This window comes from Neoarius graeffei, chromosome 4 (genome assembly GCF_027579695.1).
Source record: "Neoarius graeffei isolate fNeoGra1 chromosome 4, fNeoGra1.pri, whole genome shotgun sequence".
NCBI classification, from domain to species: Eukaryota; Metazoa; Chordata; class Actinopteri; order Siluriformes; family Ariidae; genus Neoarius; species Neoarius graeffei.
In genome coordinates, this window is record NC_083572.1 from 90,419,337 (window position 1) to 90,437,736 (window position 18,400).

An 18,400-nucleotide genomic window follows, 5' to 3' on the forward strand; every position below is an offset into this window, starting at 1 on the left:
TTGTGTGTTGGGGTAATTTACAAACTGGAGGTGCATACAACTACAGTACTGTGCAGAAGTCTTAGGCACATGTAAAGAAATGCTGTCGACCAAAAATGGCTTAAAAATAATGAAATGTAATGTTTCGATAAAAAAAAAAATACTATAAACAGCAGTAAGCCATAATAAATGAAACAAAATTAATATTTGGTGTGAGACGACCCTTTGCTTTAAAAAAAAAAATAGTAGTCTGAGGTCCAGTGAGCGCAGTTTGATAAGGAAATGAGCTGTAGGTTTTACTGAGCATCTTACAGAACCAGCCACAGTTCTTCTGGACACTTTGTCACACTCGCGTCTTCATTTTGTGCTGGAAAACGAACGTTTGGACTCTAAAAAGTTTTTGTACTGACTCGATAATGTAGAAGTCATAAAATAGAAATCTATAACAAAGTTTGTACGAAAAAAAAATAGAGTGCCCAAGACTTCGACACAGTACTGTATTATATTTGTTTATAGATATTGACTGTTTCATTTATTATGGCTTACTGCTGTTTATAGTATTTTTTTAATGTTGAAACATTTCATTTCAGTATTTATAAGCAATTTTTGGGCTACAGCTCTCTCTCTCTCTCTCTCTCTCTCTCTCATATACATACAAACACACAGTGATGTAATATTGGATCATTATACACATATGTAATATTGGATCATTTTCCTCAATAAATAAATGACCAAGTATAATATTTTTGTCTCATTTGTTTAACTGGGTTCTCTTTATCTACTTTTAGGACTTGTGTGAAAATCTGATGATGTTTTAGGTCATATTTATGCAGAAATATAGCAAATTCTAAAGGGTTCACAAACTTTCAAGCACCACTGTATGTGTATATCTTTGACAGCATTAGACTATGAAAACTGCTAAAATTACAACCATAAATCAGAAAATGTTGTGATGGTATTGGGTTGAAATTGAAATTAAAACTGAAAATGATTTGTAAATAATCTTTGATCTGTATTGCACTCAAAACAATACAACAGCACATTATTTGACGTTTTACCTCATGAATTTTATTGTTTTTTAAAACTTATTTCAATTTCGGGGCGGCACGGTGGTGTAGTGGTTAGCGCTGTCGCCTCACAGCAAGAAGGTCCGGGTTCGAGCCCCGTGGCCGATGAGGGCCTTTCTGTGCGGAGTTTGCATGTTCTCCCCGTGTCCGCGTGGGTTTCCTCCGGGTGCTCCGGTTTCCCCCACAGTCCAAAGACATGCAGGTTATAGCCTGGCAAGCCAGACTAAATGTGAATATTTAGTCTGGCCTCGATCCGTAGACATTTCCGACGGGTGTAGGAGGAACAATCCGCTGTCTTTCAAACTGTCTCTGTGCGTATAGGCCAACGCTCTGACCAATCAGCGCAACAGTGACTGTGACGTAGTCAGAGCGACAGAAAGCAGTGGGGGAGGCCTTGAAATAAATAATTTTTCAAAATGCGTATTAATTAATAAACAGGTTCTAGATATTAAGAAGTTTGGAGATAATGACCACAAGTTTGGAGTCTGTACCACATACTTAACATACACTCATTTTTTTTTTCAAGTGTTTTTCAAGGGTTTGCTTAAACTGTTTTTGAGAGTTTTTATTTAGTGGTGTTTGGTGAAATAATTTCCCTTAAATTTAAAATAACGGGAAAATAAGAAACAATCAAAAAGTAATGTTTCAAAGCTGTTTATTAATTCTTCGTACTGCACAAACTAGCCCCATCCTTTTGGCTACGAGCGGAGCCAGCTGGTAGATCAGACTTTTGCCATAGCCGGTCGGCAAAACAGCGAAAACGTCCTTCTTGAAAAGGAATGAGCGGAGAGCCTCTTCCTGCTCATGTTTCAACGAAAACTCCAAGTCTAATTCTTCTAAAACTGACTCCAAAGCGGAGTCAAACGCGCGCTGTTCACTAGCCGTAGCCATCTTTCCTGTTGCGCTTTCTCCAGCGTCGTGCAGCTTTGTCGTCACTCCTGCAAAAGCCCGCCCAAAGAATCCAAACAAAAACCTTGCGTTGTGATTGGCGGGCACGATTTGATGCCCGGGGTGTTTTTGTTTAGATGGTGTGAGGCTAGACTCACTCGCTAGGCAAAAATATTTTTGGCCGCTAGGCGGGTGGGTCTAGTTTACTAGGCTATGCAGGTTAGATTAACTGGTGACTCTAAATTGACCGTAGGTGTGAATGTGAGTGTGAATGGTTGTCTGTGTGTCAGCCCTGTGATGACCTGGCGACTTGTCCAGGGTGTACCCCGCCTTTCGCCCGTAGTCAGCTGGGATAGGCTCCAGCTTGCCTGCGACCCTGTAGAACAGGATAAAGCAGCTAGAGATGATGAGATGAGATTTCAATTTTGATTCTGGCAACATGTTTCAAAAAAAAGTTTGAAAAGGGACAGTAAAGCATTTACCATTTTGTAATGTTGCCATTCCTTCTCATAATACATAATATTTGGATGATGTTTAGGGACTGAAGACACCAAATGATGTCTTCAATTGTGCCAGAGTACAGGGTCATCATTGTCATATTTTCTGTATCAAAATTTGCCACGCATTCTCTATTGGGGACAGAGGGAACAGGAACCCTCTTCTCCCACAGCCATGCCTTTGTAACGTGCAGAATGTGGTTTTGCACTGTCTTGTTGAAATCTCCCTGGAAACGATGCAGTCTTGAAGGCAGCATATGTTACTCCAAAACCTCAATGTGCTTTTCTGCATTAAGCCTCGGTCACAACCGGCCGTACGTGCTCCTACAGCCGGTCTACGTGCAAAAAACGCAAGAAACACACGGAGGGCGCGCGTGAAATGCACGGAGGGCGCGCGTGTGACGTGCTGATTTTCGAGCCGTAGACTGGCCGCAGAGGTTCTTTGTCATGTCAAACAAACTCTACGGGCGCTTACGTTTTTTTCAGGTTGCAAGACAAACTTGCGGCCAACGTGCGTCTTTCTCCACGAACAAAAAAAAACGCAGCAATTTGGGAAACGCTAAAAATCGCATGGCCAAAAAATCGTACGTCCAGTTGTGACCTAGGCTTTAATGCTCCATCATAGAAGTGTAAGTTACCTTTTCCAAGGGCACTGACACAACCCCATACCATGACAGACCCTGGCTTTTGGACTTGTTGCTGGTAACAGTCCAGATGGTCCTTTTCCTCTTTGGCCCGGAGCACACAGCGTCCATTTCTTACAAAAAAGACCTGGAATACTGATTCGTCTGACCATAATACACGTTTCCACTGTGTGATGGTCCATCCCGGATGCCTCCGAGCCCAGAAAAGTCGATGGTGCTTCTGGACACAGTTAACATAAGGCTTCCTTTTTTCACAGTAAAGTTTTAACTGGGCGGCACGGTGGTGTAGTGGTTAGCGCTGTCGCCTCACAGCAAGAAGGTCCTGGGTTCGAGCCCCGGGGCCGGCGAGGGCCTTTCTGTGTGGAGTTTGCATGTTCTCCCCGTGTCCGCGTGGGTTTCCTCCGGGTGCTCCGGTTTCCCCCACAGTCCAAAGACATGCAGGTTAGGTTAACTGGTGACTCTAAATTGAGCGTAGGTGTGAATGTGAGTGTGAATGGTTGTCTGTGTCTCTGTGTCAGCCCTGTGATGACCTGGCGACTTATCCAGGGTGTACCCCGCCTTTCGCCCGTAGTCAGCTGGGATAGGCTCCAGCTTGCCTGCGACCCTGTAGAAGGATAAAGCGGCTAGAGATAATGAGATGAGATGAAGTTTTAACTGGCATTTATGGATGTAACTCTGTATTGTAGAGCTTGACAAAGGTTTGCAAAAATAATCCCAAGCCCACGTGGTTATATCAACTATGGATGAATGACGGTTCTTGATGCGGTGCCGTCTGAGGGATCAGAGATCACAGGTGTTCAGATTAGGCTTGTGCCCTTTCCCTTTACTCACCGAAATTCCTCCAGATTCCTTGAATCGTTTAATGATATTATGCACCGTAGAGGGCGAAATATCCAAATCCCTTCATATCTTTTTTTGAGAAACATTGCTTTCAAACATTTCAATAATTTTCTCATGTGTTTGCTGATAAACTGGAGATCCTCGGCCCATCTTTGCTTCTCAAATTCTAGGCATTTCCTGGATACTGATTTTGTACCAAATCATGATTACAATCACCTGTTGGCGTCACCTGTTTCAAATCACATCATTATTTAACTGTTTTACCTCATTACTATCCCTAAATCGCCCCTATCCCAACTTTTTTTTGGAATGTGTTGCAGGCTTGAAACACAGGAATGCATGTATATTAACAACTGAATTGAAGTTGACCAGACAAAACATGAAATATCTTGGGTTCATTCTGTGTGCAATGAAATACAAGTTAAAGTAAATTTAGAAATCACTGCTTTCTTATTTATTTGCATTTACTTGCATTATTTCCATACCATCCGAACGTTTTCTGATTTGGGGTTGTATTTTTTAAACCTATTTTATTTATTTATCATCATCGGCACAGCTTATTCTGTAATGTAAATCGGATCATGTGCAAACCTGATTAGTTTATTCACATTTAATGTTGTGTGTACGTATAGTGTGTAGTTTTTGTGTACTTTTAGAAACAAAGACCTTTATGAACCAACGATGTGGGCTATGTAAGGCAGTCGTTGTTCTTCTAGTTTAATTAAATGATGAGAGGAAGATAGAAATGAAGGAAGGAAGGACGTATGGAAGGTATGCATGTATGTAAGATGATAAGTAGGTAGAAAGAGGAAAGTAAGGAAGGAAGGAAGCATTTGGACTGACTGACAGACTATTTTTACTTGGGTTATATTTGTTTCAGTAAGATTTTTGTCTATTCAGCCTCGTTCTGTTTATTATGCAACATCGTAATTTTTTTTTTAACAGCAAAACTGTGACAAAATCAGATGTCAGTTTTGTCAACAAAAACATCCTGAAACACTTTGTCCACAACAAGCAAGAGATGCTTACATCTTGCAGATTCAACAGCCAAGTTTCAACATCTGCATGTCTGAGCTTTAAATGTCAAATTTAACTACATCTGTGTATTCATCTGGGTTTCAGAGGGTTTCCATGTTTGTGTGTGTGAGTGTGAATCCATGTGCAATAATGTGTAAATAACATCGCATGCTATAAACACATTTTTTTTTAAAAATGGCATTCTTTGTTTCCCAGCAGAAACATCAAATGCATGCTGGAATTTCTTTATTTGAGCAGCAGCGAAAATGTCAACCCAGGAGAAACTGCACACGCTTTCCAGGAGAGACATCAGACATTGATTTGTAATCACTGATCATGCCATGTATCCAGAGGGAGCACAACAGTGAAAGACTTCTCCACCAAAGGTTTGATACCGTACACTGCTTGAAAATAAAAACATAACATCCTCTTCGAAAGGCAGAATACAGAAAATCAGAAGCAAAAAGGAAAGCTCCTGCTCGCACACTGATGCCATCCACTGCCAGACTCCAGCCAGACGCAGGGCATCAGGATGGATCAACCAAGTCCGATATATTATTATACATACGGGCCACTTTTTCCATTGAATCAAAACATGTGTTCTATTCCCTTCTAGTGGGTTTATTGATGGCATACAATATTGTTATCATATCGCTTATCGTACATGTATTATACCACTCTCCAATGGAGAATGAGCGGGCAATATTGTTATAATATTGCGTGTTGTCAAGACAACATGACATCACACATCAGCGCTCAGTAGAAGATCCAATGACAAAACTTTTCTGCTGCACACGCGCATAATCATTTCTTTGTTGGCCCGGAAAGAGAAAAGACGGGGTGAATCCAGTGCTAGGTTTAAGCACTAAATAAATAAACTGAAAACTGAAACTAAAGACCTGAACACCTGAAAGGCTACCAAAACTCCATTATATATTCTTCACGCATATTTACAAGAGAAAAACATATCAACAGACATCGAAAAACTGGACAAGAGACATGGAGATGTAAAACTTCTGGACTAGCAAGTGAATGTGACAGTTTGTATACAAACATGGCTGTGAGGTTTGCTTCATTAAAGGAACAGTCCACCGTACTTCCATAATGAAATATGTTCTTCTCTGAATTGAGACGAGCTGATCCGTACCTCTCCGAGCTTTGTGCGACCTCCCAGTCAGTCAGACGCGCTGTCACTCCTGTTAGCAATGTAGCTAGGCTCAGCATGGCCAACGGTATTTTTTGGGGCTGTAGTTAGATGCGACCAAACTCTTCCGCGTTTTTCCTGTTTACATAGGTTTATATGACCAGTGACATGAAACAAAGTTCAGTTACACAAATTGAAACGTGGCGATTTTCTATGCTATGGAAAGTCGATTTTCTATGCTATGGAAAGTTGAAGCGCGCAGAAGGTGTTAGTACACCTGTCATTATAGTGCGGACTTTCCATAGCATAGAAAATCGCCACGTTTCAATTTGTGTAACTGAACTTTGTTTCATGTCACTGGTCATATAAACCTATGTAAACAGGAAAAACGCGGAAGAGTTTGGTCGCATCTAACTACAGCCCCAAAAAATACCGTTGGCCATGCTGAGCCTAGCTACATTGCTAACAGGAGTGACAGCGCGTCTGACTGACTGGGAGGTCGCGCAAAGCTCGGAGAGGTACGGATCAGCTCGTCTCAATTCAGAGAAGAACATATTTCATTATGGAAGTACGATGGACTGTTCCTTTAAAAGTGGAAGATTTAAAGAGAAAGAAGCGCTGAACTTCCAAAAGGCTACAAAAACTTCACTGGATATTCTTCACGCATATTTACAAGAGAAAAAAACATACCAACGGACATCGAAAAACTGGAAAAGAGTGCAATAGTGGAAATATTGTCAAAGTTCTACATGGAGGTGAGGAAAAGTGACGGAGACTTTTACAAGAGGACTTCACCCGTGGACTTCACTCAGCAAAGTCCTTTTGTTTTGAACAAATGCAATGGAACAATTAACTATGACCAAAAGTAAATGAACTTGAACTGTCAATCTGGATATAGCTTGTATACAAGTTGGGTTGTTGTTCAGGCTTTTTGGACTTGGACCATTTTTATTGTTAGAACTTTGACAGAACATTGAATTACATTCAATCAGAATCAGTATTCAATATTGGTAAGTTCCCCCCCCCCCCTCGTTCTTAACTTTTTGTAAAATCTATAATTGTTCCATCGAATGTGTATGTATTATAATAATAATAATAATAATAATAATAATAATAATATTGGCTGGCTTTTTTCGTGGTCTATCAGATATATTCTATTCAGCTACTCGTCTTCGACTTGTTCAATATCATGCTAGCTGAATGGAATATATCTGATGGACCACTCAAAGCCAGCCAATATTATTTAATTATTATATATATTATATAATATATAATATAATATTCTGACATAATTGGCACTGTACCAAAAACGAATTTGGCATGGTGCCAACCAATCAATGAGGCATCAAATTAAATTATCTTTAATTAATAGTAGTGGTCATTCTGGTCCAAAAATACACTTTAGGCCTCGCTGAAACATCATGGACATTTTGAAGGTTTTCTGCCTGGAAAATGGACCATTTTGGGTTGCGTGCACATGATTTCATGTCAGATTTACAGTAACTTCCCTTGGTTCAATTTCACTTTAGTTTGTATTTCCTGCATACAGATGCTTGGGAGTGCAATGCAGCAGGTATAAGTCAAAATCCATAATCTGAGCATCTGGTATGAAATTCTGGTGGACTGACATATACAGTTAGGTCCATATATATTTGGACACTGACACAAATTTTGGTTTTTTACCTGTTTACTGAAACCTATTCAAGTTATAGTTATATAATGGACATGGACATAAAGTCCAGACTTTCAGCTTTCATTTGAGGGTATCCACATTAAAATTGGATGAAGGGTTTAGGAGTTTCAGCTCCTTAACATGTGCCACCCTGTTTTTAAAGGGACCAAAAGTAATTGGACAATTGACTCAAAGGCTATTTCATGGGCAGGTGTGGGCAATTCCTTCGTTATGTCATTCTCAATTAAGCAGATAAAAGGCCTGGAGTTGATTTGAGGTGTGGTGCTTGCATTTGGAAGATTTTGCTGTGAAGAAAACATGCGGTCAAAGGAGCTCTCCATGCAGGTGAAACAAGCCATCCTTAAAGGAACAGTCCACCGTACTTCCATAATGAAATATGCTCTTATCTGAATTGAGACGAGCTGCTCCGTACCTGTCCGAGCTTTGCGCGACGTCCCAGTCAGTCAGACGCAGTCAGACGCGCTGTCACTCCTGTTAGCAATGTAGCTAGGCTCAGTATGGCCAATGGTATTTTTTGGGGCTGCAGTTAGATGCGACCAAACTCTTCCGCGTTTTTCCTGTTTACATAGGTTTATATGACCAGTGACATGAAACAAGTTCAGTTACACAAATTGAAACGTAGCGATTTTCTATGCTATGGAAAGTCTGCACTATAATGACAGGTGTACTAACACCTTCTGCGCGCTTCGGCAGCGCATTGATATCTGAGCTCCGTATCAATGCGCTGCTGAAGCGCGCAGAAGGTGTTAGTACGCCTGTCATTATAGTGCAGACTTTCCATAGCATAGAAAATCGCTACGTTTCAATTTGTGTAACTGAATTTGTTTCATATCACTGGTCATATAAAAAAAAAAGACCCATCCGAGAAATTGCTACAATATTAGGAGTGGCAAAATCTACAGTTTGGTACATCCTGAGAAAGAAAGAAAGCACTGGTGAACTCATCAATGCAAAAAGACCTGGACACTCACAGAAGACAACAGTGGTGGATGATTGCAGAATAATTTCCATGGTGAAGAGAAACCCCTTCACAACAGCCAACCAAGTGAACAACACTCTCCAGGAGGTAGGCGTATCAATATCCAAATCTACCATAAAGAGGAGACTGCATGAAAGTAAATACAGAGGGTTCACTGCACGGTGCAAGCCACTCATAAGCCTCAAGAATAAAAAGGCTAGATTGGACTTTGCTAAAAAACATCTAAAAAAGCCAGCACAGTTCTGGAAGAACATTCTTTGGACAGATGAAACCAAGATCAACCTCTACCAGAATGATGGAAAGAAAAAAGTATGGCGAAGGCGTGGTACAGCTCATGATCCAAAGCATACCACATCATCTGTAAAGCACGGTGGAGGCAGTGTGATGGCTTGGGCATGCATGGCTGCCAGTGGCACTGGGTCACTAGTGTTAATTGATGATGTGACACAGGACAGAAGCAGCCGGATGAATTCTGAGGTATTCAGAGACATACTGTGTGCTCAAATTCAGCCAAATGCAGCCAAACTGATTGGTCGGCGTTTCATAATACAGATGGACAATGACCCAAAACATAAAGCTAAAGCAACCCAGGAGTTTATTAAAGCAAATAAGTGGAATATTCTTGAATGGCCAAGTCAGTCACCTGATCTCAACCCAATTGAGCATGCATTTCACTTGTTAAAGACTAAACTTCAGACAGAAAGGCCTACAAACAAACAGCAACTGAAAACCGCTGCAGTAAAGGCCTGGCAGAGCATTAAAAAGGAGGAAACGCAGCGTCTGGTGATGTCCATGAGTTCAAGACTTCAGGCAGTCATTGCCAACAAAGGGTTTTCAACCAAGTATTAGAAATGAACATTTTATTTACAATTATTTAATTTGTCCAATTACTTTTGAGCCCCTGAAATGAAGGGATTGTGTTTAAAAAATGCTTTAGCTCCTCACATTTTTATGCAATCATTTTGTTCAACCCACTGAATTAAAGCTGAAAGTCTGAACTTCAACTGCATCTGAATTGTTTTGTTCAAAATTCATTGTGGTAATGTACAGAACCAAAATTAGAAAAATGTTGTCTCTGTCCAAATATTTATGGACCTAACTGTATATAAGCCAGAAGGGCACTCGGTACAGAGCATACCTCCACCAAGCCACATATTCGGATCTGCATCAAAATCTAATCAATTGTTCCTTGACCCATGGTCCACCTTTCCTCAAAATTTCACCAAAATCCGTTCACTACTTTTATGTTGGGAACAGGTAAACAAACAAACAAATGGAGGCGTTAACATAACCTCCTCCAACAACGCTGGTGGAGGTAATTAATACATACAAAGGGCAGGTATTAAATTAATGGAAGCCATTTGTTTCTCAAATTTTATGACAACTTCAAAAAATGAATGTGTAATTACTCATGGGTGTCAAGCTTCAGTTTTCTTTCCTGGGAGTCTCGTTGACATCCGAACCTGCTATGTATGGTTACAGCTAATTAGTACAGCATGTGCAAATGCTGTTTTCTTCACCTTCTTGCATGCGGCATCATGGATGCCATTATTTTATGTCCATCACCCATAAGAGCTTTAATATGTTAACACGTCTGTCTGAGAAACATAGTTAAAGCTCAGTTTTGTTACCAGGGTAATATATAGCTCTAGATCTACAAGTTGTATTATGGGCTGTGGTTTTCTTTAAGGCTTCAACACAACACAAGTGGAGAAAAACAAACAAACAAACAAACAAACAAACAAACAAACTACAGTGTAGTGTGTGCACCCAAAACACAACCATACCAATAACCCCATGAACAGATTCAATGAAAACTTTGGAAGCAGCTTACCTGGAATGGCTGTGTTTAAAGACGGGTTCGATGTAGGCCTGAGCCAGGAACCTGGGACTCGCCTGAGCAGCTCCTCCACTCTGAGTCACTTTGCTGAGGTGATGGGTCAGATAGACCAGGAGCTGGTGGTTAGATTGTGGCATGCTGGGGGAGTCCAGGATCCTCTTCAGCTGCTGACCACAATCCTCCAAACTTGCTATTTCTTTAAAGAAGACAGAAACCATTCGATAGGTTAAACTCTTATTATGCAATGCCATGTTCATATACAATATATACAGTATACATACTGAGTGATCGTATCAGAGGATAGAAAGCAGCTACACATGCTTTCTGTCATCGGTTGCCATGTTTAATCATTACTTTTAGTCACACAGCATTTTATTAAAGTGCATAAAGTGAATATGGCGGCACGGTGGTACAGTGGTTAGCAAGAAGGTTCTGGGTTCGAACCCCATGACAGAAGGGGTCCTTTCTGTGTGGAGTTTGCATGTTCTTCCTGTGTATGTGTGGGTTTCCTCCGGGTGCTCGGGTTTCCCCCCACAGTCCAAAGATGTGCGGCTCGGTTAACTGGCTACACTAAATTGCCCATGTGTGTGAATGTGTGTGAATGTTTGAGAGGAGAAAACCTCTATAATAATCCAGAAGAAGGCAACAGGAAACCACAACTGTAATTCTTCCCTAGAAACTGATGGCTGGAGCTGTCAGAGTGGCCACGTCGCTGCAGGAGGATGGATAGATTGTTTAATACACCGGCAAACATTCCTCTGCTGCAGAAGCTGATTTGAGCACAAAACAAAGAGTGTCTGGTGAGCAAGACTGATCTTAATGCATGGCTTTCTTTGTTCATATAATTTCTCGTTAAACACAAGTTAAAATATCATGTAGAAAGGTGGAGAGGGAATAAATAAACAAACAAATAAATGCATTTCTTATGGAAAGAAAGAATACCCTGAAAGAAAGTTAAAATACAGAAAGAAAGAACACACTGACTTAAAATACACAGACAGAAAGAAAAGTGAAAATACACTGAAAGAAAGAAAGAAAGAAAGAAAGAAAGAAAGAAAGAAAATACACTGGAAAAAATGAAAGAAAGTGAAAATACAGTGAAAGAAAGAAAGAAAGAAAGAAAGAAAGAAAGAAAGAAAATACACTGGAAAAAATGAAAGAAAGTGAAAATACAGTGAAAGAAAGAAAGAAAGAAAGAAAGAAAGAAAGAAAGAAAGAAAGAAAGAAAGAAAGAAAGAAAGAAAGAAAGAAAGAAAATACACTGGAAAAAATGAAAGAAAGTGAAAATACAGTGAAAGAAAGAAAGAAAGAAAGAAAGAAAGAAAGAAAGAAAGAAAGAAAATACACTGGAAAAAATGAAAGAAAGTGAAAATACAGTGAAAGAAAGAAAGAAAGAAAGAAAGAAAGAAAGAAAATACACTGAAAGAAAGAAAAAAGAGAAAATACACTAAAAGAAAGAAAGAAAGAAAAAAGAAAAAGAAAAAACACACTGACTTAAAATACACAGACAGAAAGAAAAGTGAAAATACACTGAAAGAGAAAGAAAGAGTGAAAATACACTGAAAGAAAGAAAGAAAGAAAGAAAGAAAAGTGAAAATACACAGAAAGAAAGAAAGAAAGAAAGAAAGAAAGAAAGAAAGAAAGAAAGAAAGAAAGAAAGAAAGAAAGGTGAAAATAAAGTGAAAGAAAACTTAAACTGAAAGAAAGAAAAAGAAAGAAAACACACTGACTTAAAATACACAGAAAAAAAGAAAAGTGAAAATACACTGAAAGAGAAAGAAAGAAAAGTGAAAATACACTGAAAGAAAGAAAGAAAGAAAGAAAGAAAGAAAGAAAGAAAGAGAAAATACACTGAAAGAAAGAAAGAAAGAAAGAAAGAAAGAAAGAAAGAAAGAAAGAAAGAAAGAATACACTTAAAATACACTGAAAGAAAAAGAAAGTTCAAGTGCACTGAAACGTGATTGAATTGGTCGCTGGACTTCAGGGAAAAAACATGAATCATGGAGAAAGAAAGCAAAGGAAAGGAGGGAGGTAAAAGAAAGAAAGGGATGGGACAGGATAGAACAGGAAAATTACGAAAGTCGTTCCCGTTTCCTCCCACCTCCCCAAAATATGCCAGTCGGTGGATCGGCGACTCTAAACTGCCCGTGGGTAAACGGTCAAGTCAAGCCAATTTTATCTGGATCACACTTTTAACAATCGACAGTCTCATAAAGCAGCTTTACAGAAATATATACATTCCAGACGTACAGTTTAAACATATGAATTTATAAATATGTCCCAATAAATTTATCCCTAATGAGCAAGCCTGTGGCTATGGTGACTCTGCATGCATACATGGTACCATGAGACGGACTGGTGTCCCATCCCGGTATATTCCCGCCTCATGAAACAGGCCCTGGATCCACAACTACGCTGAAGATGAATGGATGAACCACTGGTCTAATTCTGCAACCCACATCTGCACCTTCTTTATTTTGTGCTACCTGAGCAGCTCCGGTTTCCGAGAGGGCCACGTCTGTAATGTCTACAAGTGTGGTAGAGAGACAGGCTGTCAGAACAAAATGCTGAATGAGCAAGATGCCCCTTTCCCTCCAGTACTCACAAATATGAAATATGTGTACCCAAGAGCTACTGTACGGGCTGATGGGCTGAACCAAATAATTAACGTTACTCTATCATTATACCCATCTGCCAATGGCATTATACATCTCTATGCTGGGGATTTAATCCGACCACAAGCATATTGTCTTCTGTGACACTGGGGAATAAGGATCTGATTTAAAGCACCACCTATGTATTAATTAGCAATGTTCAGATGGGCTTTCCCACACTGAAAAAGGACAACATCTGCGCACAAAAAAACTGGAAGAGGTGCAGACCGGGGTTACAAAATTAGGCCAGTGATTCAACGTAATGACTCGAACATGCAAAACAGTGCACTGAACATGTGGCTGAAATCTAAAGGCACAATGTGCTCATCCATCAGCATTGAGTGGTAATCATCAGACAATCCCCAGAACAATGACTGATACCTTATAATGCACCTATCAGGCATACAAACTTGTCAAAATAAGCTCACTATAATTGAAAATAGTCTTTTATTTATTTATATTTTTATGGCTGTATATTTAGAGCAGACAGCAGTACCACTTTTAGCGTAAGCGGTGTAAATCTTAGCTGTCACATCGCTCTCAGAGTAAGTCAAGACGAACGTCTAAATGGTGCTCGTGCACCCCAGACTCGTACGAAAACACTCTTAACCCCTTGCCAATTACATTTCCACAATGAATTATGAACATCATTACAATGTGGCTGGGTAAGGCACCTCTGCAACGGTGCTTATGTAAGATAAGTGTCCTGGGGTCAAAGGTAATGAGTAGCAGGAGGTGGGGAAGTCGAATGATGGATGTTTGACAGCCGGCTGGCCCAAATGTGGGTCAGCATTTTGACCTTGGCCTTTGACCTTGGGCTAAGACCAACATACAGACCAATGACATAGACCTAGACCCTATGCATGCATGCACACACCACCGTCGGCTATCACTGTCGACTTGCTCTTTAAATGCATAAGTATATTGCTAGCTTTTCAAAGATGATCAGCCCCCTCCAATCCAACCCTGTGAGTCAGGATCAATGGAGGCGTTCAATAAAGGCCAGGGCCGCGGGAACTTTGCTGAGTCCATCTGGACGCAGCATGAGACATGTAGGGGGTAGGGCAGTATAGAAAACAAGCCTCGACATTCCTGGAAAGGGACACAGCAGCCCCCAGTAAGCCAGATGGGCACTGGGACTTCACGCTTATACACTCGGACAGATAACAGCAAAATATACCTTTAAGATTAGCCTTAACTGGGCTTTGAGTTAAATCCCAGTCACGAACACTTAATGGCAATTGGCAGCACATCTGCTGGGAATGACGCTGAATCTATACAGCCATCGGAGACTGTTTAATTGCGAAGGTTCCTTTGACTTCATTTGCAGAGTCGGATACACTCCCTCTCAGAACGCAGATAAATAACTTAATTGGTCCTGCAGATTTTATTACAGCATGACACAAACTCAATCTTGGGTTATGAGAAATCAGAAGACTGATCATGATGAACCAGGGACAAAAAGACATTCCAGAGAAGCCCAAGTGTGAGAACCTGTCGGAGACTCTCTGCTGTTGTTCTCAATGCCAAGCGCTGCTACAGTGGTAGTAAATAATCCCACGGTATTTTTTCAAAAGCAATTAAAGGTCCGGTCTCACAATACCGATAACTATAACCATAACGATAACTATAATAAATCAGTCCCCTGCAATTTATGTAGCTGGTGGTCACACCAGACCAATAACGATACCTATAGCCCAGGCCTGGGTTTATCCGTATCGGTGAGATTGCTTTTGGAGCCATTTTTCCAGGCCTGGAAAATCTGATCCGATAAAACATCTGACCAATCAGGTAACTGTTTATATGTGACATTGTCTGAGTACGTGCTATTTTAACCCGGGTATCTTTGTACATCCTTGTTGCATCATGAAGTCATGGAATACGGATTCACAGAAAAAAAAAAGATATAATACAAAGCACGGCTCTTTTATTCACGGATATGTGATTTTTCGTGAAATATGAATTGTAAATTAATAAAGTAAACATATAAATGCAGGTAAGATATTTTAATTATGAACTTCAGCAGTCCAAACTTTAATCGTCTTTTCTTTTTTTTTTAATCCGTGATGCATCATCCGTATGAAATTGGTAACCGATCTGTAATATACTGAAACGTCCGTGACCAGTCTGTGAGTTATTAGCATATGTAATGCATCAGTATTAAAACCCGTAACCACTCCGTATTTTGTATCCTTTTTTTATTATATTTCCGTAATCCGTGACCTAGCCGTATTTTATCAACCACCGGAGTGTGTGCATGGGTTGTTTTGAAGTCCAAGCTGTACAGTATGACCCGGAATAATGTGCTACTACTTGGAAAAAAAACTTCCATGACTATTCCTAAGTTGCATGCATTTATTTCCCTGAGTGTCAGGACCAAGCGATATTATAGTGGGGATTATAGTTGTGGTGTTTCTGTCCAGACTGGAACTAAATTCAGGCAGAGGGATAGTCAGAGTTGTAGTTATAGGTATAGTTACAGTTATCGGTGTTGTGGGACCGGGCCCTAAAAATAAGTTTTGTATTAAAACCCATCTATTTTATGTCATTAAAAATGCAAATTCTGTCCAGTTATCAATTGTTTATGAGATATGTTGCCTTACACTTATGATCAGGTACCCTGTGGTGGTACATGCACGTCATTCGTACGGTCGCAAAAGCTGTCAAAAATCAAGTTGATGCATTGCCATATTCTCTTAAAGGAGAGCTGAAGGCAATTTTTTATTATCAAAATTCTATTTCTCTCATTTTATTAAATATCGGAATGCATTTTTGATAGCTATTTTGTCACTGCTATAGCAAGTTATGAGTGTTTGAAATATGCTATGTACAACCCCGATTCCAAAAAAGTTGGGACAAAGTACAAATTGTAAATAAAAACGGAATGCAATAATTTACAAATCTCAAAAACTGATATTGTTTTCACAATAGAACACAGACAACATATCAAATGTCGAAAGTGAGACATTTTGAAATTTCATGCCAAATAGTGGCTCATTTGAAATTTCATGACAGCAACACATCTCAAAAAAGTTGGGACAGGGGCAATAAGAGGCTGGAAAAGTTAAAGGTACAAAAAAGGAACAGCTGGAGGACCAAACTGCAACTCATTAGGTCAATTGGCAATAGGTCATTAACATGACTGGGTATAAAAAGAGCATCTTGGAGTGGCAGCGGCTCTCAGAAGTAAAGATGGGAAGAGGATCACCAATCCCCCTAATTCTGCACCGACAAATAGTGGAGCAATATCAGAAAGGAGTTCGACAGTGTAAAATTGCAAAGAGTTTGAACATATCATCATCTACAGTGCATAATATCATCAAAAGATTCAGAGAATCTGGAAGAATCTCTGTGCGTAAGGGTCAAGGCCAGAAAACCATACTGGGTGCCCGTGATCTTCGGGCCCTTAGACGGCACTGCATCACATACAGGCATGCTTCTGTATTGGAAATCACAAAATGGGCTCAGGAATATTTCCAGAGAACATTATCTGTGAACACAATTCACTGTACCATCCGCCATTGCCAGCTAAAACTCTATAGTTCAAAGAAGAAGCCGTATCTAAACACGATCCAGAAGTGCAGACGTCTTCTCAGGGCCAAGACTCATTTAAAATAGACTGTGGCAAAGTGGAAAACTGTTCTGTGGTCAGACGAACCAAAATGTGAAGTTCTTTATGGAAATCAGGGATGCCGTGCCATTTGGACAAGATGAGAAGGACGACCCAAGTTATCAGTGCTCAGTTCAGAAGCCTGCATCTCTGATGGTATGGGGTTGCATTAGTGCGTGTGGCATGGGCAGCTTACACATCTGGAAAGACACCATCAATGCTGAAAGGTATATCCAGGTTCTAGAGCAACATATGCTCCCATCCAGACGACGTCTCTTTCGGGGAAGACCTTGCATTTTCCAACATGACAATGCCAAACCACATACTGCATCAATTACAGCATCATGGCTGCGCAGAAGAAGGGTCCGGGTACTGAACTGGCCAGCCTGCAGTCCAGATCTTTCACCCATAGAAAACATTTGGCGCATCATAAAACGGAAGATACGACAAAAAAAGACCTAAGACAGTTGAGCAACTAGAATCCTACATTAGACAAGAATGGGTTAACATTCCTATCCCTAAACTTGAGCAACTTGTCTCCTCAGTCCCCAGACGTTTACAGACTGTTGTAAAGAGAAAAGGGGATGTCTCACAGTGGGAAACATGGCCTTGTCCCAACTTTTTTGAGATGTGTTGTCGTCATGAAATTTAAAATCACCTAATTTTTCTCTTTAAATGATACATTTTCTATGTTCTATTCTGAATAAAATATGGAATTTTGAAACTTCCACATCATTGCATTCCGTTTTTATTAACAATTTGTACTTTGTCCCAACTTTTTTGAAATCGGGGTTGTAATATATCAGTCCATATGTCAAAGCGATGGCCGTAAACGAGATTTGTTGAGACCTGTGCGAGACATCGTAGGACAGAAGTAAAACGTACAGCGGAAGTCAAAGTGACCAACATCTGCCAACGTTGTCAAAAGACGTGCGCGCTCTCTTTCGAATGCTGACGTAATCAAGCCGGAAGTTTTGTTTGTTTTGATAGCAATCAGGAAAGTTTGAAAAAAGTAGGCAGTAATCGTCATTTAAACTCGTTTTTGTGCAATATTTCATTTGGAAAACAGTTTTCAAAATGGCGGCACTGACACCCAGCTGACACTTCACGTTTCGAAGTCTTGCACAAGTCTCGTGAAGATCGCGCGGATAAGCGACGCCTGCCGTGGGCCAAACGAACTAAATTCAACATGGCTAAAAACCGAATAGGCCAATGAGTATAACATTTAATTGCAATTAGTTGCCAATACGAGTCACGATATAGGGTTACTAAAACCAAAAACATAATTGAATAACATGTTAATTAAGAAATAAAGGAAGCTTAAAAATGACTTCAGTTCTCCTTTAAGTATGACACTCCGCTCCATGGTCTGACAAAGGATTGCGTCTTTCAGATCAGCAAAATAACCCATCTTGTCTGTTTTGCATGTTTGCCTCAATCATTCATCTTTGACCTAAAAAGTGCTACTGTGGTAAAAATTAATCAAAAATTCAAGTTATATATATATATATATATATATATATATATATATATATATATAAACATGAC

At 40.0% G+C, this 18,400-nt stretch overlaps 1 protein-coding gene across 4 annotated transcripts in view; it reads right to left on the reverse strand.

The window, feature by feature from the left end:
* pik3r3b (phosphoinositide-3-kinase, regulatory subunit 3b (gamma)) overlaps positions 1-18,400 on the reverse strand; it is a 578,548-nt gene that overhangs the window by 243,822 nt on the left and 316,326 nt on the right. For all 4 annotated transcript variants that reach the window (XM_060919991.1, XM_060919992.1, XM_060919993.1 and 1 more), the window contains one exon: positions 10,583-10,784. In XM_060919991.1, coding sequence (XP_060775974.1) covers positions 10,583-10,784 — 202 coding nt within the window. The remainder of the gene's footprint in view (positions 1-10,582; positions 10,785-18,400) is intronic.